This window comes from Falco cherrug, chromosome 4 (assembly GCF_023634085.1).
Source record: "Falco cherrug isolate bFalChe1 chromosome 4, bFalChe1.pri, whole genome shotgun sequence".
NCBI lineage: Eukaryota > Metazoa > Chordata > Aves > Falconiformes > Falconidae > Falco > Falco cherrug.
Genome location: NC_073700.1, coordinates 786,073 through 809,583, shown reverse-complemented (window position 1 = coordinate 809,583; position 23,511 = coordinate 786,073). Strand labels below are relative to the sequence as shown.

General features: G+C 39.8%; 1 protein-coding gene across 13 annotated transcripts in view; it reads right to left on the bottom strand.

Annotated features, from left to right (window-relative positions):
• The window catches only part of DOCK3 (dedicator of cytokinesis 3), a 225,395-nt gene that overhangs the window by 183,701 nt on the left and 18,183 nt on the right, over positions 1 to 23,511 (bottom strand). For all 13 annotated transcript variants that reach the window (XM_055709450.1, XM_055709457.1, XM_055709451.1 and 10 more), the window contains exons 2-5: positions 21,440 to 21,523; positions 11,243 to 11,283; positions 8,851 to 8,906; positions 4,067 to 4,163 (exon numbers count right to left, since the gene is read on the bottom strand). In XM_055709450.1, the coding sequence (XP_055565425.1) occupies positions 4,067 to 4,163; positions 8,851 to 8,906; positions 11,243 to 11,283; positions 21,440 to 21,523 (278 nt within the window). The remainder of the gene's footprint in view (positions 1 to 4,066; positions 4,164 to 8,850; positions 8,907 to 11,242; positions 11,284 to 21,439; positions 21,524 to 23,511) is intronic.

Sequence of the window (23,511 nt, the reverse complement as noted above, 5' to 3'; positions counted from 1 at the left end):
TCTAGACCAGGTTCCTCAGAGCCCTGTCCAACCTGACCGTGAGTGTTCCCAGGTGTCCTGCTTTGGCTGGGATAGAGTTAATTTTCTTTGGTGGCTGGTGCAGTGCCGTGCTTTAGATGCAGTGTGGGAACAGTGCTGAGAGCATGCTGGTGCTGGTTTTCGTGTCGCAGGCAGTGTTTGCACTGGGTCAGGCACTTTTTGGTTCCTCAGCCCTTGCTGGCAGAAGGGCCAGAGGGGCACGGGGAGGGGACCCAGCCAGTTCAGCTGACCCAAACAAGCCAAAGAGGAATTCCTTACCATGGGACGTCATGCTCAGTATATAAACGGGGGGGCTGGCTGGGGCTTGCAGCTTGTTGCTCCAGGACCGGCTGGGCATCGGTCAGCGCATGGTGAGCAGCTGCATCGCACATCACTTGTTTTCTTTTCTCCCTTCCCTTTGGATTTCATTCCTCTCCCCTTCTCCCTCCTTTTCATTGTAACTGTTATTATTATTATTGGTTTGGTCTTATTCTATCTCAATTATTAAACTGTTCTTCTCTCAAGCCTAGGGTTTTACATTCCTTCCCGACTCTCCTCCCCGTGCCGCTGGGCGAGGGGGCGGTGAGCACCGAAGTACCGGTGGGGTTAAAACATGACACCAGGGATGGGGCAGCTACCACCTCCCTGGGCAACCTGTGCCACTGCTCCACCGTCCTCAGCATGAAAAATTCTTCATTATATCTAGTCTGAATCCACCCTCTTGTAGTTTAAAACCATCACCCCTTGTCCTATCACAACAGGCCCTGCTAAAAGGTCGTATCATCTTTACTCCTTTAAAAATATTAAATATTTTAAGTTCTATTACTGATTACTCAGTAACAAAAGAGGTGATTTTTTAGGTACGCATAGAATTTTAAACTAAGTTATCATTATTACTACAAAAAGACCCAATATAAATTACAAATTCTGTTAGCTTCCATACCAGTCTTATTTGAATCCTTTTCCAGTATGAGAAAAACCTCCTGCATTTTCAAAAATCTTACTGTTTTGTTATCATTTACAGGGTTACAATACCAGAATCCAACCACTCAGAGCAAAGCTTGACATTACAGTAAAGCAGAGCACACACCTTATATCCTTCCATTCCAAATTCATTTCAGGCACAGCCCTTCCTTGATGAACTCCCTGCACACAAACGCCTTTCTGCACAGTCTCAGCTTCTAGTCCTGCTAAGACTATCACTTCATGTTCACCTTGACAGCAAAAATTACAAAGATATCACAGCCCTGTGTAGTATAGTGAACTCAGGCTAATCTTTCCAATATATATTTCACAGATATACTAACTAAAGTTACTGCACAACTCTTATAACTCAAAGCTACTCAAGCTTCCCACACGTAGTTTCTTCTTAGTAACAGCATGGACTCTGTGGTCAGAAGGGGTTGAAGAAGATTGGCAATATTTTATACAAACTAATTTTCTACAACTGTCTCTCTAAAAGTTGTGCTTCACTCTGCCCTTCTATTTCCCACCGTTGCCCTCTTCCCCCCAATTATTTTGTCATTTGAGCTATTTTATCTTGAAGCAACACAGCATCCCTCTTCAGGCAGTGTTTTAATACCTCCAGGCTTCCCGAGTATTACATTCCAGTTCTTGTTGTTTAACCGAAGGCAAATACAAGCCTTACAACATATCTCAACAATATTACTAAAGCAATTTCTTGGCATTTTTAATTGAAACAAACTTAGTCTTTCAAACAATAATCCAAGAAAGACATTTGCCAAAAAGCACAAGATGAACATTTTATCCTATTCAGAGAAGTTAAGAGGTGCGGTACTACTAAATAACCACGTGCTTACTGTTACCATCTGTAAGTACTGACCTACTGAAAGCACCTGCAGTAACTGGCATTTGAACTTTCACTACCGTAAGAAACTTTTCTACAAAGCTGACTAGGCACAGTAGCATGATAAATAACATCAATGAGATTTCTTATGTGACTCTTATTACAGTTTGGGAATAATAAAAATTTCTGCTGGTGCTGATCCAACAACAAGCACTTCCATTTAGTGTCTTAATATGTTTTAGAATATGACCTTACAGCGTAGCTCCTCACCTGAATACCAATTATAAAGTCCTAATCCCAGCTCTGCCACATCCATCTGTGTACCTCTGTACACTTCCTCAGGTTTCAAATTTACAGTTTGTAAATAGGACAGATTTCTGTTACCTACCTAACGACAGATTGTTCTTTCACATCAGAACGGCTATGGTACCACTACATCAGCAGTCCTGAACATAAGAAAACACTGAAGGTGATTAAGCACCAACAGCTTTGCCCAGGGAAGCTGCGGAGTCTCCATTTACAAGAAACTCAAAACCTGAGTGACCCTGTCCTGGACAAGCTCTGACGCTACTCGAGAAAACAGCTGAACGAGATGATGTCAAGAGGTCCCTTCCAACCTACACAATTCTGTGATCACCTCTGTATTAGAAATATCTTCTTTCTGGGTAAAAATACACCACAAAATTTATTTTACTCAGACAGAACCTCTGCCAATTTCTTCTTGTCATGAAACATGCCTCCTTCCAAAGTTCCATGAAAACAGTAAATTCTTCTGCCAATTTCTTCTTGTCATGAAATATGCCTCCTTCCAAAGTTCCATGAAAACAGTAAATTCTTTGCCCTGTTATTTAAGAATACAATAATGCTGTGTGCAATGTTATAATAACTATAATGAGCTAGAACAGAAAGCAGTCCCAGAAAGAAAATTACTAAGTGAAAGTTTATAGCTAGAGCTTTCTCTCTCCCTTCCCTCAAGGAACTCCTTTTAACAATAAACCCAAAACAGATTAGTAGAAAGGAAGTGCAACTCATTTGTAGGTAAAATGTTTCCCCTTTCTCCAATTCAGTACCATTGTCCGTGTTACTGTTGTCTTCTTCATCTGACACTGGGGAGAGAGAAAATCTTACAGGAAGAAAACAGAAAAGATCGCTTTATTCACATACACCAGAGGTGTAAGTATTTGAAATGGTAAAAGAAGGAGTACTAGCTTTTAGAGTGGTATTAAAAAAGCATATATAGCATGTACCATGGCCCCCCACCCATCCCAATTAGACTGGATGCTACTTTCCAAGAAAATTTCTTCAGAGTCATATGATCCCCACAGGAGAAGTGGGAGCAACAAAAGTAAAACTAATTTCATCATAGACTTGATTGCTTTTTGAAGGGAGTACTGGCTACGCTAGTGATACGCTAGTCTCATCACTTAACTGGATCTTTTCTGGTTTTATTTCCTCAATATCTAACTGCTGCCACTTCAGATTTACATAAGGAAACAAAGCTGCTGCAGCTCTCTGTAAAGGTATTTCTCTTAAGTAAGGAAAGACACGAAATTCATGCTCATACCACCTACAGTTCTTGATCCTAATCCTACAGTTACAGCTTGTAATTGCTAAGCTAAAAAGCTAAAAGGAGAGAGAAAAAAAAAACAGAAAAAAAATACTTTCAAATGTGCAAGTTTTTTATTTGCTGTTCCATGGGATTTGGCCATTAAAAAAGTAAGAGAAGAACAAAGATGAAGGCAGAAGTAGGTGACATTATGTGGCAGCAACTGAAAATTAAGTATGAAACTCAATTCACTTATCTTGAGTGTTTATTTTTAATAAGTGAAGAAAAAATCATATAAAAAAACCCTTTAAGTTCTTCTTCTTTCAAACTCTAGATGCTAAAACAAATACTCACAAACTGTGTTGAATATTTCTTTTGATGGGACTTACAGCCTTCCATTGTGTGTTACTAAACACCTACATTTCTTACATATTTAAGAACACTCTAAAATTGGGGGTTTTTTAAACAATGAAGCTTCCAGATCTGAAGGCAGATTTCAAAACTGCTGAAGTTTCCAACTTGGCCCACATGCACCTCACACGATCAGTGATTCTGCAGTTAGCAAATCCCCCGCCAGATAAAATTAATCTAACAATTCTTATAGTTACTACTTTGTCCTAATGGACTGAAATGCAGGCAACGTTACTTCTCAGATATCTTGGGGGAAAGTACAATGAGAAGAGGGCTGTTCTTACCACATACAGCTGTTTCCAGAGCACAGCCCATTCCTGCAGTGTTGCTGTGACTTCAGTCACAACAGAGTCCTCAAGCGGCACAACTGTTTCATATTGCCTATGCAAGAAGATGGGGAAAAAGTTAGGAAAGGTACCATTGAAAAGGTAGAAAAAGAAATAAATGTCAGCACAGTAATTTGTAAAATGCTGGAACTTGAACTTGTTTGAATTTTTTCAACATAAAGGAAAATATCTTAAGAGGAACGTTTTCTCATCATTAACACTGAAGTAACTCCACAGTAACATCAACTGATCCTCCATTACATTCCACATGAATCAGGTTATGTGATGCATTTCCAAGTTACCTGTTGAAAATATATTTCATTCTAATCAAGGGCAACGAAAAACTTTTCATGATTATAGCATGTTAAATTAACTTGCCTGTAAAGTGTGCCTTCACAGTTTGTGTCCCTTTTTTCTACACTAGTCCAACCCTTTTTTTTCCCCTCGAATTAATACATTGGCCAGTATCATCAACTACCCAAAAGATCTACCATCTATTTACCTTGCCTATCCAGACGAATTTTTCAATATTGCTTATGAAACCCAAGCGACCTATCCTCTAACCAAAAGAACAGGACTTATCCCCTTGCAGTCAAGGTGCTCCATACCCGTTAAAGGAGAATCGTAGAACAGGTTGGGATGGAAGACACCTTTAAAAGGTCACCCATTTCGATGCCCCTGCAATGAGCAGACACCTTCAACTAGGTCAGGTTGCTCAGAGCGCCGTCCAACCTTACCTTGAATGTTCCCAGGGAAGGGGCATCTACCACCTCTCTGGGAAACCTGTGCCAGTGTTCCACAACCCTCAGCATAAAAGATTTCTTCCTTATATCTAGTGTGAATCTACCCTCTTTCAGTTTAAAACCATTAACCCCTGCCCTATTGCTACAGGCCCTGCTAAAAAGTCTGCCCCCAACTTTCTTATAAGCTCCCTTTAAATACTGAAAGGCTGCAGTAAAGTTTCCCTGGAGCCTTCTCTTCCCCAGGCTGAACCACCCAAGCTGTGCCAGGCTTTCCTCATAGGAGAGGTTCTCCATTCCCTCTGATGATTTTTACGGCCCTCTCCTCTGGACCCAAACCAACAGGTCCATGTCAGCTAAGCACAGGTCTCTCTTTCTAATGAATGTATTTTAATATCATTATATTATCCAATCCATTAGTGCCTTGACTTGCTCTTTCATTGAACCATGTCCAATGCTGTTACTGAAACAAGTGTCAAGACACTGTAAAAATAAGGTCTATTTCAAGCTTCTGCTCTTTCAGCAAGTTTTAAAAAAAAATAAAAAATGGGCAGAATTTAAAAACAAACACCAAAACCAAAAAAACCCCATCACATTTCTGAAACACACCACATTGGAAAAGTTTTCCATAGACCCTAAAGAAGTGGTACTGAAACACACTGGCTCAAGACGTGGTTTGGGACTAGTAGCATCAAGTAAGAGCCCCTGCGGCACGCCCCGCGGCCACCACAGACACGGACCCCCTCCTCCTGAGCAGTACAGCTGCTCTGAAATGCTCCTGAAGAGAAGCTGCAAACTCCCCATTCCATAATGACTTTAAACAATTTCTTCTGTCCTTTTTGCAGAGTTAAATGAGTGCTAACAAGTAAATATATGAGCAATGAGATGTAATTAATTCTGAAAGGTGTTGGTTTTTTGGGTTGGTTTGTTTCTTTTTTAAAGAGAACACAGTTAATCATTAAAAAAAAAGCAACATGCAGCATTATTTCCCTTTTGAAAATTCTTACTGCAAATAATTGTGCCACATTAGCTGAAGCCAAAAGTAACAAATGATGCGCGAGAGGATGATGAAGTCAAGTCACTGTATGTCTCCACGTATTCTTGAAGCAGAACACTTACCAAACAAAACCTTCAATTCCCCATTTCCAAGCTACCAGAACACCCATATTAATCTCAATGACGTAAGTAAACCTTATATTAAGATCCAAAATATATACATTTTAGAAACATGACCATCTTACAAACCTGCCATAGTCACATTAAGTATGCAATCAACCCACTAAAGCTGCGACTGGAAAGCACCAGTTCATATATATACATGCCAGCAGACTAAACCAGATCACAAATCTTTTATCTATTATTACGCCAACAACCTTGTCATTCCAACATTTTGTTGCGAGAAACTGAAACACTGACAGACACTTGGCACCTGAGATTGCGCTCTAGTCTACTCCTGCAATATTTTGGTTTGGTGGGTTTGGTAGCTTTTTGGGGGGGAGGTTGTTGCTGGTTTTTTGTTTTGTTTTGGCATTGTTTATTTTTGTTGGATTTTTTTTTTCCTTTTTCCAAAACGTGGCCACAGTAAGACCAGAAAAATCTCAATATTTTAACAAATCTCCACAGAGTATGCTTGTGATCTGAAGTATGACACTAAGAATATGATCACAATCCCAACACCTCTTCTTTAGCTCATATTTAAAGATCATTTCAAGGGTTAAACAAAAATTCTGCATTTAGTACATATCATCAAAAGTTTGCTTGACACTAGCACCATTAAAAACAATGGTGCAACCACTTCTAGCTGAAAATTCAGTTCCCTTCAGATCTTTGTAAAATGCCACTACAGGGAACAGACTCAAAATAGTTCTACATCCCTTTAAGAAACTGCAGAAAATTAAAGGATGAAAGGAATTACATAATAAAATAACTAATATGTGAGGAAAAATCAAAACCAAAGAAGAAATATGTTCTTCTAAAGGTTATTTTTAGAAACAGATTTTAAAACTTTTGGCATCAGTGAATAATAAAACGCTTTGGAAGACTGACCTTCAACAGTATGGCTGGGTTTAAAGAGAACGCACATCTGGACTACATTGAACCATGTAAATTTAATGCTTTGCATTCCTATAAACCTGCACTGCCTCCGTTATACCCACATATTAATGGCATTACATTGGGTCTATGACTCAAATCTAAGAACACTACACGCCACGCTGTCCTGGTTCTGGCTGGGATAGAGGTCGCTTTCTTTCTGGTAGCTGGCACAGTACTGTGTTTTGAATTTAGGATGAGAATGTTGATAACATGCTGATGGTTTAGAGGTTGCTAAGCAATGTTTACGTTAAGTTAAGGACTTCTCAGCTTCTCACTTCACCCCACCAACCAGCAGGCTGAGGGGCACAAGTTGCTGGGAGGGGACACAGCCAGGACAGCTGACCCCAGTGGGCCAAAGGGATGTTCCAGTTCCACACCACATGGCATCATGCTCAGTGCACAAACCAGGAGGAAACTGGCTGGGGCCACTGCTCGGGAACTGCCTGGGCACCACTTGGCAAGCAGCGAGCAATTGCATTGTGCATGACTTTTTTGGTATATTCTTTTACAGTTATTATTTTCCCTTCCATTTCTGTCCTATTAAACTGTCTTTACCCCAACCCACAAATTTTACTTTTGTCTTTTCCCAGTTTGCTCCCCACCCGACTGTGGGGGCGCGCAGAGACGAAGCTAGCGGCCGCGTGGTGTTCAGCCACCCCCCTGGTTAAACCACCACACATGCTGTTATTCCATAAACGCTTATGTTGACACTTTGAATATATTCTTAAATACAAGGACAGAATTTCTTTGGTTCAGAACTATATTACATTCTGTTGTATCAATTGGGATACCAGTCTTTGATACTTATTTTTAAAAAGTACATCAACTTTCCTAGTAAGTATCTGAAGTTCAGTATCCTGAACTGGTTACCCTTTACAAATTCTGAACTAACATCAAATACTAATTAACTACAGGTTACAGGAAACTGGTCTTTCCCCTAAGGCAACGACAGGTCAGGAGTAGTCGTTCTATGCAATACATATAATTTTATTACACCCCAAAGTTATGAAGCATCAGTAATTACAGTTGCCCTTACAATCTTTACTCAGTCCCTTTGAGGACAAACACACAATCCACAACTATAAGTCACATTTTTCTACAGGTACTTCACTAGATGACTTTTTATACATTTTATCTTCCATATTTCCTTTGTTGCCTTGGGTCACTGTCTGAAATGCTGTACTTCTACATTTCCCTGCAGCAGCCTTAACCTCAAATATGCAGGTAAAAGCAGCGGTGAAGGCACAAGACACTGATTTCAGGCACGTTAGTCAACCTCACAGGAAGCTCTGCAGGTTACAGAGCCCACACTGGGTAAAATCTGACATTATGTCACCGTTAGTACTGCTATTCACATTAACTAAATTAAACCTACCTCTAGCAAACTACGAGTTATCTATAAAGACAGTGAAAGTAAAATATTTTCAGCAGAGTATAATTCAGTAATTTTTTGGCTTGAGGTGTGGAGAGTTGGATCCTTTTGAAAAGTTTCAAGGTAACTTAGTCACACTGTCAGCTATGTCTCAGTGAAAATCTGTTGATAAACAACATGGGCTGCCAACATGCCAGTGCCTCCATAACAAACAGGAACATACAGAATTTTGCCAGTGAAGAAACAAGCAGAAATGAAAACCAGAGTTCTTTAAAATGCATGTTTTAGATAATACCTCTGAAGTTACAATTTTATGAGCGAAAGTGAACAGGAGTAACCAAGATAATTGATTCTTGCTACATTAAAAACCAAAGAAACCCCAAAGCTCTGCAGAATTACATTTAACTCTCAAATCCTAATACCCAGCAGAAGACACAATGCACTAAAACCGCTCTATAGATTTTAATAACCATTTCTTAGATTCCTTTCTAGATGAAAAGCACTGCAGCTTCTTAGAAAGAAGGAAAAATACTCACCCTCTGTTACTGACAATTGCCTTTTTCAAGTGAATATAATTTGCAGGAAAAATCCCCTGCAAGAGAAAAAAAAAAGTCTTTACGTTAAACAAATACATTTTCAGTTTTTAGCATTTATATCCTAAGCCACAATAAATAATTGCTAATATAACTATAAAAGAAAAACCCCACCAGTGTGTCAAAGAAGCTGCCACAGTCAAAAGTCAACATTCAAGTTAGTCACAATTGATCATTTTAATCCACCTTAGAACAGGACAGCACACTGAATCAAACCTCCATCCTGAAAGGTCAGTTTCTTAATAAGGAAGTTTTTCAGATCTGTTCAATAAAATTCTCATACAAAGACTCAAGCTGAATACTTTCCATTCCCCAAAAACCCTGAAGTGTTCAGAAACACGGCTGGTATGGGAAACATGCTTCGGTATAAAAATCGTGGGTAAGTCAACTTGGACCAAAATAAAAGGTATCACCCTAATCCTACACAGCTGCCTTGGAAGGGAGAAGATTGATTTAAAAATAAACACTTAAGTTTAGTTAGCTGTCTTCCTACTGCAAAGACTGTGTGAGCCCAATAGCCCACCAAGAGGTGAGAGGCAAGTGGGGAAAAGGTGTGCCAAGCAGGCAGAGCTCAGTAAATGGCCTGCAGTCAGCAGAAAGGAAGAGTCACAGATGGAGCTACCAGGAATATCTACTGGGGAGACATCGGCCAGCCGGAACAGCCAGGAAAGTGGCTGTCATGCAGGTTGCAGCATAGCACCACTGTGCATCCAGACCAGGCTTCTGTATCGGTGTGCTACATTTCATTAGGTGACAAGGACAGAGGTTAAAAAAAACAACAACAAAACCCACAACACTAAAAGCCTACCATCAAATTTGTGTCTAGACCCCATGCCAGTTTTTCACTAAAGAAAGAAGTACTGTATTACTTGCACAGGCTGGAGCTATCAGATTCCCTTCTCCTTGCAACAAAAAGCTGTTTAAACCCACTTGGGATGGCTCCGGAGATTTGCCTTTTGCTGTTCCCAAGATGGCTGGATTCTAACCTTCCCAGTGCCATTGCGTTCTTGTGCGATGAGACATGGGGAAAAGAGGCAATTTAAACCAAACTTTCCTTCGTGTTCCACTATCTCTGTAAAACACACAGCCCTGAATCCTTGCAGCAAACTCTGTACATAAGAACAGGAAGCCTGCACTTCAGCAGGGATGCAGGATCAGCATGGGACACCTTCAGGCTAAAAACCAGTTGACAGCCTCTGGCAAAAACGTCAGTAATCAAGTGTGGGCTTTACATTTTTAGAGCTTTAGACAGTACAATCTAGGATTTGCGGGGGGCGGGGGGAGGTGTTTTGAAAGAAATACTAAGTAAAAAATTATTCAAAACACTAAGAAAAATTCCTTCTTTTTCACAGTAAAGTGGCACAAGGAAAAAAGATGAATCTAACAGGAATAGTTTCATCAGAGGCAAAAAGTAGATGTGCATACTTTCAGCCACAAGAAAATCTGGAAAAGGAAGAAATGCTACTTCATTTTTCATTTTTGATTGGTTCACTTCCAGTTAATGCTGTTTATTTCTGTGATCCTGTGCTGGTTACCTAAGAAACCAAGGGAGGTTTGGAGGGCTTTCCTATCAAAACTGAACATATGTGCAGGCAGCATATGTACCAACACACACACACAAAGAATGTAGGCTTTTCCATTAAAAGAGTATCATAGTCATGAGAACGTAACACAGGTAATAGTTATTCCATAATACTGGTAAACATGAGGAATTTGGTCCTCTTTTCTTTTACAATCAATACAAGCTATATTTAAACCAAAAGACAATGAAGTGATGCTTACATAGAAGAAATTATTTACATGTTTGGATACATACATTCATAAAAATATGCACTCATTCGCAAAAAATTCCTAACAGTCAAAAAAAGTTCTCCAAGAGCGAAAAGGGATATGACTGGAGAATAACTAAATGCAGTGGTTCAACTGTAAATATCTGAAAAAAGAACAAACTTACAATAACCTTTTTCATCAGACTTTTTTGAAGTTCCCTCAATTAATAATGCAAATTATTAAATGTGTTCTTTAAAAATCCTGACTTCAGCAGTGCATGATCACCCACCTATGCTTTTCTTGGGGGAGTAGGGTAGAGAGAATCAAATTGAACAAGATTTATAAATGTTGGAAAGATTACACGTTACATGTCAGTAAAGTTTCTGATCCTTTGGGTGATTAATGAGTATCACACTTTCAACTTAGAAAATACATCCAATCCCCCCCCAGGAAAAAAGTTGGAGAAGTAAAGCCCTAAGGGTAAGGAAAATGAAAAGTTTATTGAGTTGCCACAGGAAGATACGTATAATCTCCCACTAGATTGAAAACATGTATTCCCACTTACCTTTACATTTGGCTTCTTGATGGAAACACCTCTGTACCAACCTACAACCAGATCAAACACACTATGTTAATTTGTGGCCTTGCTTACTTTACACAGAAGCAAACTGAGAACTACACAGTTACTGAAATCATCTCAAAAACCAGCTGTGCCTCACATCAGGCAAAAGTTTTTAAAGGGCTTTTTGTTTTGGTTTAGGATTTTTATTATAACTGTTCTTTTGCTCTGCAACGCTGACAAGCAATTAAGAACCTAGAAAGCTTCTGTTTATTCCAACCAGTCATAACCATTAGCCCCAGTGGTTTCACTGGGTTTCACAGCCACACTCAGCACCCATGCAGGAATCTGTGCCGAACGCTTCTCTCACATGCTGGTACATGAGTCTCTTCAGAGTATTTATCTTAAAATTTCCAGACTTCAAAACCCTGTCCTTTTAAAGACGGGAAAAGCCATTACCATACATTTCTAATACTGTTTAAACAAATATAAATTCTTTGCATACGTCTGGTCTTATGTATGTCTGTGAGACTGGAGGACAGACTTTGGAATCTAATTTCACCAACCCAATTATTATTCTTGTATCCCCATCTATTAGCAGCCCCAGTCAGGATAATGTACCAGGAGTAAAAACTAAAGCTGCAAAAGCCACCAGCTAAATAGAACCTCCCAATTACTCCTGTGTTACACAGGTGAAAGTCATGGCATTCCATGCAAGATTCATCAAGGAAAAGGCAGAGAGCACCGTCTGGGTCTGACGGTGGAAAGGCGAACAGCTCAGCCAGCCATCGTGTCCACAAACTGCTGCTCTGCCCCGTAAGGCACATCACACTGCTTCAGTTCGTGTGAAAAATGCGCTGCTCTTCGTAGCTGGTGCAACGCTCAGCCCTGGAGCGCAAAGCCAACCATGCAGACCTGAGCCTGGCACCCAAGGAGCACGGGCGACGGCGAGCGCCACGGGGCCACCGCCGGCCACCAGCACGTGGGGCCAGCACGTCCCATCGCCGCACATCACCCTCCTGCCTCCTGCAGCCCAGTGCACAGGCTGGCAACAACCCCAGACTGCCAAACCCCCACAATTCTACATGATCTAAAATCCACTTTCCATAAAAAATTCCTCTATTTTTTCCAGCAACTTCCTACTTCCCCCCCCAACAGAGGCCAGCTACAATGTAATATCTGCAGCGTTTAAAAGAGCACTAGGAGAGCCTGTTGGTAATTGTTATGGAGAATAGAGAAGGACAGAACGAATAACTGTGTATTTTGTCCCTCTCAGAAAAAGGGCTTCACATTTGGCTGAATTATGACCCAAGTCTCATTTAGAGGCTCAGAAGTGGGAAGAGGGCCTTGATTTTGTTTTAATGACAACCTGCTAGTCTTGAATTATTTTTAATGAAATCTGAGTTAATATAAAAAGAAAATAATTGATGAATTCCAGACATTTGCAAATCTTAGTTTTTTTTTTCCATACTATGTTCCTTATTACACAAATTTCTCATTAAAATAGGACATAGCACAAAGATGTAGTTCCCCATGACTTAATACTTATACTTAAAACAAAAAAAATGTTTTCAATTTATTTCTTAGTTGATCAAACTTCATGGCAATCATATCAATATATGCACAAACAACACACAGATCCTTAAAATGAGTAGTTTCTAAAACCCCACACAACTGTGCCTGCAACACCTGCTTTTGAGTAAGAGATGTTACATAGTTTTAAGGTCACAAAAAAACCAAATGCTTTTATCCTGTGATTCATTGTTACCAAAATTAAATGCAGCATGCTGCTAACTTTTACATTTGTAGACTCTGTACCTTAGACATGAACATACATTTTAAGCTTTAAGACAAACAGAATGGCAAGCTTCTGGGTAAATATGGGGAAAAGTGTTTTATCTAAGTTTATGAATAGAACTGTAAAAGAACAAAACCTAATAAAGCAAGTGTCTTACTCATGATTTAGATGTGCAGGGTAGGGAATGAAACATTTCTAAAAAACTACCTTAGTTCTGAGTTTCCTGTTCTTAATCCCAGCATAAATCTTCAAAGCTTAGAAAGGTATGTGTTCACAGAGTTGTAAACAAGAGGGTCGGAAGAACCCTTGAGAAATCATCTAGCTCAGCCAAGCAATGCCTCTAAATTTCTCACAGATGTTTAGTCTGCTTTTAGCAGCGTTCAGTAACTTATTATCAGGACTGAATAACACAGCACTTCCAGTCTGTGGAAAATGATCCACAGATCTTCTGCAAAACCTAGATTCCAAGGTATTTCTGCACAGGATTCAAAGGAAACAGTACATTTCTGCTACTCCACACATAGCAGTTTGAAAGTGGTGGTGATGCACAGACAGCTTTTTAGAAGTTTCTTCCACGGATCAACATCAGCCAAGAAAATTGCATGTAACAGTAACAGCTTGGTACAGTACCTGAAAATCTAGAATATTGATGTCAAGTGGAGATGGCAAATCCTCCCGGGGCAACCTATTTCAGTGGCTCAGACAACATACATATACTTTAGGACCTGAACTTCCTTTGCTGCTATTTGCATCCGGGGTGGGTTTTTTTGGAAAATATGGGAAACATTTTTATGACTTCCCTTTAAGTACTTTTATACATTTGGAAACCAGTATATTTCCCTTTAATCTTGCAGCTTGTGCTCTCCAGATCTTACTTTTCCTTCCTTTTTTTTTTTTATTTTTCAGTGTGGCATAATATTTTTAGAATCGGCTTTCTCTCTCCGTTTTATGTTTCCTCCAACTCTATGCAAGCAAGATAAAATAGAAAGAAGAGCTCACCAGAACCTGAAAGCACTGAATTGTAAAATGTAATTCCTTATTTGCTTACAGTGAACATTACTAAAAACTCATTCTGTATCACAAAGTAAAAGCTATGAGAAAAGGTACAATGCTTTTTTAAAAAGTACTTTTAGAAAATTGCATCTGCATTATATTATTCACTAAAATGAACTAAACCTGCATTCTGGAATTAGTCTTAAAGAGTTTAATTTTGATCTAATATATTTTAAAGAACACTTATTTTGGAGGATTTAATCGTGGCAGTCATCAAATCCAGGCAGCTGCTCAGCTAATTGTGATCACAACATGCACTATACGGCTAGGCTGCAACATTGACTAACTTTTTAGGCATTACTGTACTACAAATAATTGTTAGTACTTTAGAATTATGGCATTCATTTTCTAGTAACACATTGCCTTTAAAGGGTATTGACTTCAAGGAAATGGTGAAAAAGATGGGATTTAAAACTAAGAAGCAGAAAAACATGGAGCAGAAAAACTATGAAGTGACAAGAATTTTGTTGCTAAGTTAACATGAAACAACAATCCCAAGTATCTGCTATTTGAACAGATTAACTGTCTAGTAATTATCAGTAACTAATACGAATTTGAGGACAGATGAAGTTAAGGTGTAAGACCAGAGCTGCAACACCTAACACCTCTGCAGAGAAAGACTGTGCTTCATGCATGCAACACAGCCCCTTCTGACAGCTTAGAACATTCTCAAACTGCTTGACCTAGCGGACAACCTAGGGAAAGGAAGACACATAATTCTATTTTTCAAAAAAAACTATCACCGTGCTGGGTCTGGCCGGGATGGAGTTAACTCTCCTCACAGCAACCTGTCTGGCCCTGTGTTTTGGATTCGTGGCTACAACACTGCTGGTAAGAGATCCATGTTTTGGCTATTGCTGAACAGCCTTGGTACATCACTGCCCTGCGCAGCCCCTACAGCAAGCAGGCTAACAGTAGGCAAGAAGTTCGGAAGGAACACAGCTAGGACCACTGACCTGAAACAGCCAAAAGGATATTCCACACCATATAATGTATTTTGCTATTAAACAAACAAACAAAAAAAACCCAAAAAACAAAACCCAAAACCAAAAAAACCCAAAAATAAACCCATTAGAAGCACCGTTCTAAATAATGTCCTATTCAGGATAGGGAGGAGAACACTAAACATGGCTGATGGATTTCAAATATTGTACCATAGTCAAAGGAGATAAAACGATGAAGACATTCTAGAACAGGCAAAAATACCTCCAATGATACAAACGACACCGCAAGCAAATTACTTTTTTTATTTTTTCCCCTTTTTTCTTTGATCACCCAGGCAGTGAGTATAGGACAAGCCTACGGCTACCCCACAGCACACCACCAGCTGGAGAAAGCACTGCTAGGTCTGGCAGTCTGTGAGAGGCTGGCGGTGAACGCAGCCGGGGGGATCCATCCATGTCTACTTCTGGGTAAGTGTCACGACAAAGCCACAGATGATGAATGAAGGTGCAAAGCTTTTTGTTTGTTCGTTTTAAAGAAACTGAAAATATGATAGCCATAATGCCTCCTCAGTAAAACAGACACTGTCCATGCAGGAATTACGTACACTTTCCTAACCTAACTGATTCTGAATACGTCATACTTTACATTCTCAGTATGCCCAAGACAAAGGTTTAATCCAAGTACTGTAGCAGAAAATTGAAGGAATCTCATCCATTCCAAGTATGTTCTGGACAAGTCACTGTATCTTAAAGCCCTACTCCAACTTTGCTTTTACATGGACTCTACTGCACAGCGTAGTAGACAAACCAAGCAGACCACCTGAGGCCGTACAGCCACACCGCACAGTGATCTGCTCCAGCTAAACCTCCCACAGACGTTAAACCTCACGCTTCTCAGGTGAAACACAGAACTCAGGAAAAAACACAATCCTTCACAGCCACTTTTTTTCAATACTGTCTAATGATACTTGATACAAGCTAAGAAAAGTGAAGAGTAGGCTGATCTACAGCTCTTGCCCTCTGTGTACCCCACACAGCAAATAATCCCTCCGAGAGCTTCAAGAAGAATTACTTCCACAGTAGCAAAACTGGAGAAAACCAGAAGGAAGAGCACCCCATTATGCCTGCTCCCCCTGACCATTAAGACCACCACTTGCTCATAACCTTTTCTTCATAATGGACTGGCTATGCATATAGTCACACCGCAGGTTACTTGCAGGCCAGTAACAAAAGCGAAATTACTTTGCAGTGTAGGCAGGAACGCAGCCCTGTCCTCCCCTTTGTTTCTAGGGCTTTCTCAGCTACACGGGATATTAGGCTTCCTGCTTAGCTCCTCTGAAGCCCAGAATTCAACAAGGCCTCTGAAGAGGCAGGACATAAAAATGGACTGTGAATGTATATATCAAGACCACATATCAAAAAAAAATGCATAGGTAAGTAATATATCTGTCACCTGCATATGTAGTAGTACACCTGTACATGTGGAAATTCACAGTGTGAGAAACTTGGAAGCTTATGACAGAAACCTGCATATTCTTAGATAGACTGAAAAACTGTCTTTTCCAAAGATGTACCACACTCACAAGTCTCAACGCTAGTGCAATCCTGGTTAAATTGCCAAAGGAGCTCTGGGACAAGCACGCACATCTCAATCTCTTAATCTGAGCAATTAGAAGACCTACCAATGTTTTTTGATCTTCAAGTGAAAATGTCTTGAACAAAACCAGGATTTTTCTAAATGCCACCTTGTAACGTTTTTCAGATTTCCACTTAATCAATGAGAGGTCTGCCACATGGAAAAAGCCAGCCCATTTTGAGCACTCAGTAGCAGCAAAACAAAAGAGTCCTAATTGAAAGGTATTGATCTGATTTTAGAAAAATAAAGCTCAAATATCCAGGTTAAATAAAGTAGCATCAGCTGCAGACTGTAGGAAAAATTCTGCATATAATCTCTTCACAAACACAATTCTGAAAATAAACTCTGTAAGTATTTATGGCAACTCCTAAAGCTAAACTCTGCTCTTAAAGAAAGCACTGCTTGTAGAATCCTCTACAGGGACTCAAACTTCCTTTGCCTTACAAAAATAAGTATACTTTGCAGTAATGTGAGAAACCCTTGGATGTGGAGGAAAGCTATCTTTTGCATATCTAGCCAATAAGCAATTGCTTTTGCCTTTTAATCTGCATATAAGCTGCTGCGCAGAGCTGAAGTGCTCAAAGTGACCCAGGAGAGGGGCAGTAATAGTGCTTAGCAAAAGCTTCTTGATGCCGAAACAAGTCAATGCCAAGACCACTCTGTTCTGGGCTTGATGCTCTGAGCAGTGCCAGGACAGGACAAGCAGCAGATGAATACCCAAGCCAGCCTGCCAACACCATGTCAGGGAGCCGGCTCCTGCCAGCAGAGCCACAGGAATATGCTAATAATGCAGTCAGTGTTGCCACAACAAAAGCAGAAGAGATAGAATGTGTTTTATCTTGGCTTTAGCCAAATAGAGGACCATCAAGAAGCCGCTCCTGTGCTCCAAAAGACCAGTTTCAATAGCCAGGCAAGACCTTCCGCAGCAGCTGTGTGGGTCCAAGAGGCTCCAGTTTCACTGGCACACTCCACAAAAGGCAAGGAGGAAAAGGGATGAAAAGGGAAAAAAGCAAAGAGGAAAAGGGCTGTCTCACTGGAGACATCTTTCTCAGGGTAAACCCACGTTACGGGGAGTGAGTCAGCTCCCGGCTCCAGGTGGAAGGAAACCTGCACAGCTCCCACCGCAGTGACACTCTGAGGTGCGATTCCTCACTCATCTGTAGGGCAAAGATATCATTGCTCAAGCACACTGAATTCTTCAAAAAATTAAGAAAAAATCCCTAATTGCGACTATATCTGCTGCTTAAGTGTCCCAAATACTGGAAAGCTTTCATTTGACCACGCTGTCACTGCTGGAATAACAGAGGGAAACTTTAACTATATTATATGCAAGGCTTAAGAACACTATCACTAACGTGCATGGGTAAGACAGTATTCTTTCAACTGGTGCTTCAGATATCGGTAAGGTTTCTTTTCTTCAGTGAATATATAAGAATCTCAAGGTAATAATTAAACACACTGAAGTTGTAACTTTTTTAATCTAAAGAAAACTGCTCCCTAGCGATTAAAATACATGGGTAAAACAGACATTTTGAATTTACTCTGAATGCCACTAGTTACAGCTACCGGCAGTGGCAGGACAACAGACGTATGACTTGAAAAATAGGGTGTTCTTTAGAACACACAGTCCATGTGTGTATTTCAAACTATGAGTATGCTCATGCCTTGTCACTTGACAAAAGAAAATTCTCTCAGCATTTACAGGTGGCATACTATAGCCATACCCTTTCACCTCCTCAATGCATGGCATGCAAAGCAGAGAGCACTGCTTGCTGTTTCAATTCTCTCTCAGTGACAAGATTTTAAGTGGAAGGGCTCAGAGAGGGGAACAAAGAGAAAGGAAAGCTGTGAAAGCCAAGCATACATACAACTGGCATCTTGATTATTTCTAATCTTTGAGTGTGACCAGTCAGGGATCTCAGGGCCCTTTGTACAAGCAGTAAGTATAAAACCACCCCTAGTAACATCACATGCTTCAGAGACAGCACATTTGATGAAAACATGGAAGGAGCTTATGGTAACTTAGAAGAAAGGCAGACACTTAGCCCATGGGCTTGAACCTTGTGAGACTGAACGGGGCGGGGAGTGTTTGTCAGGTTTAGACAGTCAGAAAACAGTGGTTTAGACGTTTGTAGCCTGGTATGGAAGCAGGCAGAGTGGCAGGCACACAAACTGACTGAAATTCAGAAGTTCCAATTTCAAGCACATAAACAAGATCCATAGTAATAAAGACAACTATTTCATTGCATTTTATTTAAAATGAAATGCATAGACAACCACAATAAAAAACTTTTAAAAAATATGTTATTAATTGGTATTCGTGCTTATTAGCGTTAAAAAGACAAAAACGTGTACATATACATCTGTGTGTGTGTGTATATATATATATCTGTTCCTTTACTCGGAAAATATAAATAAAAATGAGCTGTAGAGGTACCCGAGAACTTGATGTAGAAAATACCCTACTCTAATTCAATCACCCTAAATAAAAGTGACTGCTTTTTACATCAGTCACTACAAAAGACCAAGTGCTTTTTTGTAATAATATCAGTTATTCAGTAAATCATTATGATTAAAAATGAGCACATTCAGAAGCATAGCTAGTATTTGAATTTTCATCAGCCTTGAATTCTTCAGCAAGTCTCCAGAAATCACTCTTCACACCACTAGAAGGTTTGTGTTATGTGAATCCTTTTAACCCAGACAGCACAGTCCCTACTGTAGAGAATTATGCACAAACTATTCTAAGAAGCAAAGCTGAAAGAGCAATAAATCTTCTGTTGACTCCCACAGTCCTGACCCTTCTTTGAACGGGTTAACATTAATTTATCCAGTTTGTCTGGTCAAACAAATCCCCAGCAAATAATGCAGAAGTAGAAAATGAGGTATGTTTTATCCTAAATTTGCAAGGTAATCCAAGGACTGTGTTAAACAGCCACTTAGACAAGAATGCTTCAACGAAGACTACTTTTTTAAGAACCTACTTTGCACATTTAGTATGCTTTTTTGCATAATTCACACATGCAAAGAGCTGCAGCACAGACCATCTGAATATTCAGCGAGTTGCACACTGTGGATTTCCAGATGTTATTATCAAAATCAATGTAACTTTTTATATATGTAAAGTGTAAGGTAAAGGCATCCCAATCAGAAAGACAGGATAGAGGGCTTAAGAAAAACAAACCCTCACAAAACAAAAAAACTCCTCTGTACAAACACCTCCTTTCACCACTTTGTGTGGGGCCTCCTTTCCCAGCAATTTGAAGACTGGCATGAATTGTCTTTGAGGAATCATCCTCAAAACTACTGGCAGTTTCTGCAAGCAACTTCTCCTTTGAGACTGTGTTTTTTATTTCCCAGAGTTTTTAAAGTTCCCATGATTATCAGAAACAGTTTGAAAACACCATGACTGCTGTCCATTACACCCTGGAGTTACACTAGCCTATGCAAAGTAGTAAATTTTTTCTGAGCTTACACCAGGTACTAATTCACAAGACCTGGTAGAATGACTATAATCCACACTCAGTGCTTGAGTAAAGCTTAGCCTCTTACACCACATGTGGGTTTTTTAAAACCATTATCACCTGCAGGTTTAACTGTTTACAGCATGCATCCTTATGGACCAAGCAACACTACAGCACTGCAAAAGTCTCATTCAATGGAAAAAATTTTCAAGTGTAGGTGAAGAAGCTGCTACTATCCTAGAAAAATAAGCATGCAGGAGGTCACTTTCTTACGGAGTTAAGTCAGCAGGTAAACAAACAAAACACCCAAGTATAAGAAAAAGCATCAAGAGCAAAAAACAGCTCTCAGCCAGAAAGAAGAAAAGCAGTCTTCTGACAAGCACGCAGAAGGTTTGCGTAGCAGCATTAACACTGGAGATGAAAAATGAATGTAAACTGAACAAACACAAAGACAAAACTAAAACTCTGTGGAATGTTAATTTGGAATTCAGATTTGTGGATCTGGGTTCTGAATTTGTTTTAACACTTCAGGATTAAGGCTACATTATTCTACCTCACGCTATAGTGAAACACGTTCTTATAATGTATCTTGTCAACCTGCTTCTCAATAGGCATGTTTTACGACACTTGCTTCAACATTAGGATAAAAATAATTCTCCTTTTAAATACAACAACTGCAATCACACTGTTCATGTGAATAAAGGGGAGGATTAGGACATTCAATCTATTCACACACAGCCATCTCCAGCCACATAAGAAAGAACTAGAGCTGTAACATTTACAATGGCGTTTTCCTTTAGGTACAAAAACACACATGAAGATACATGCAATGTAATCCCCCCTACACCCATATTCTTTACATTTTTCCCAGCATTGCTCCCAACTGATTTGCTAATCTATTTTATAAGTAATATTTTTCATGCATTCAGATGTTCCTAAATAATAAAAACACTGATATACTTAATTGAAACACGTAACAGTAACTGAGAAAATATAGTAAAAAAGATACTATTACATGCTTTACATGATGAAAATTCACTGTAAGACCCAATTACAATACAACAATCAGGTCAGGGTTCAAGATTTTCTGGACAGATGGTTAACTTAAACACACTGACCCCCTATCAGACTGGATTAGTGCCAACAGCACTCAGCCCTTCCTACAGAAAGTGGGTCAGATTAGGTTTTATTCCAATGCTTTGATTTGATGCATCATGATTTCCAAACAGCTTATTAAAATCTGCTAGGTTAAGATATTTGTATATTCTTATACAGAAAAGGGGTCTCCTTCTTGGACACCACACTTACCTTCACATTTCTCTAGGATCTGAACAGTTTCACCTAGTTCCAGGACCAAGCCTTGCGGTACAGCTCCTCGGAAGCTGCATATCACTAGAGGGTGGGGAAAAAGAGACACACACATGAGGGTTGAATCTTTGTGTGAATTTTTCTTCTAAGCATAGCACTTAAAGCTCACTCCTCACATAAAAATAGCTATGACATAGCTGCCCAGAAAACCTGTCAGCCAACTTTTCCTCATCAGATATCTTTAATTCTGCCCTTATCAGAAATTAAGCTCAGCAGCAACATAAAAGCAAGGCTTTTCAAAAGAGTTTTTGAATTAAGCGAGGCTTGTAATCACCAACCTCTGATTCGTATTACATACAAAGATTGCTTTGTCGCAGTTCTTGCTCTACTACACAACCCATCCATGGAACAAGGCAGTCGAGACCGCAGATCCCGTAACAGGACGCCAGCTGCAGAAGTTACTGCCTTCCAAGCTGCCACTATTTCAAGTACCATCCATGCAATTAATACACTGCAAAAATACTGTATTATCATGCGTTATATTTAAGTAGATATATAGAACCTGTATTTTTCACAGGCACTAACTAACATGACATACCTCAAATATTTTTCTAGGTATCTTTAGTTTTCATTAACCAGGGAAAATAAGAATACAACCAAACACATTACTAAATGAAACTCAATTTTAAAAACAAATTTTAAAGAATTAACGAAGTGTGTAATGATAGGTATATCTATCAAAGTGTAATAGGAACATGGACAAGGGAGTTACCTGAAATATGACATGTCAAAATAAAGGATGAATCGCAACCAAGGTCCCTCTCCCCCCAGTCCCATGATGCCTGCTCATCAGCATTTAAGAACTCACTCGGGCACAGATTTAATTGAATCATTCAAGTACTTTAAGCCAATACGTGCTCAGACACAGCGTACACCTACACACTACAGCACTCCAAGGGGAGCTCCCCAAGCCAAGGTAGTGATCTCCAGTGGGCACCGGCCTTTCTTCCCATTTCAGCAAACACTCCCCTGTAGATGTAAACACTCTGGCTACGGCTGAGATGTTCCCGTGTGGTGGAGCTCCATTTCAGCTCCTCCCTGAATAGCTTTTTATGTCGACTAAAGCCTCCCTGTGCAGAACTTAAAGGAGTTAACCACAAACTCTGAAGTCCAGAGGAAGGATGCCCTGGGAAGTAGGACTGCCACCTGCACCATCTACCACAAAGTACGTTCCTTGAACCTTTAGTTTCCCAGAAATAATGAGAAAAGCATAGAAAAAAAACTCCTACCAAAATAAAACACGGTTTCAACCGTATACACTGATTTCATACAGGGAAAGGGCAAGAAAGAACAAACTACATATGCCAGGCGAACACCCACACGGATGAGACCGGTCTGAGGGAGAACCTGAATAAGAACCTGAAGAGAATCAAACCGCATCAAATGTTTGTCTTCCACAGTGAGACTCAGAGTGTTTAATTAAAGAGGAAAAAAATTAGGGACTCCACCAACAAACCCAAACTGTTCTCAGTTGGTAGGGCCCAGCAGAAGTCACTAGTTAAGTGAGGTTTTACATTCTTGTTTACATCAGAGACAGCAGAAACATGACAATTGCCTCCAGACTGCAGTAACACAGACAACATAATCCAAGAAAAACACCAAGCTTGTCAGCATTCTGGATTCTTTCTTCACCCATGAAGAAAACAAACATGAATTTCAACCAAAGAAAAACCACTCGATGCTTCTCCCAAAGTGCAGGCACACGGACAACTGCCAAGCGCCACACTGGCAGGCCAGCCAAACCTCTAGGGGCTTCTCTCGGCCCCTGCACGACTTTAGATAGCACTATCCTTTAAATAAAGAATTTTTTGTTTTCCTAATTAGGCAATTTTACCAGAACAAGAAGGTACAAACACCTTTTATTTTCAAGTTGTTTTGCAAAATAGTCCTATATTGAAATAACATGACCTTTCGATTCAGACCAACAAAAACACTAGAAAATTCAAGTATGTCTCAAACCCACAGGATTTTAAAAATCCTGGGTGAAGAATACTATTGAAAACACTGAAAAA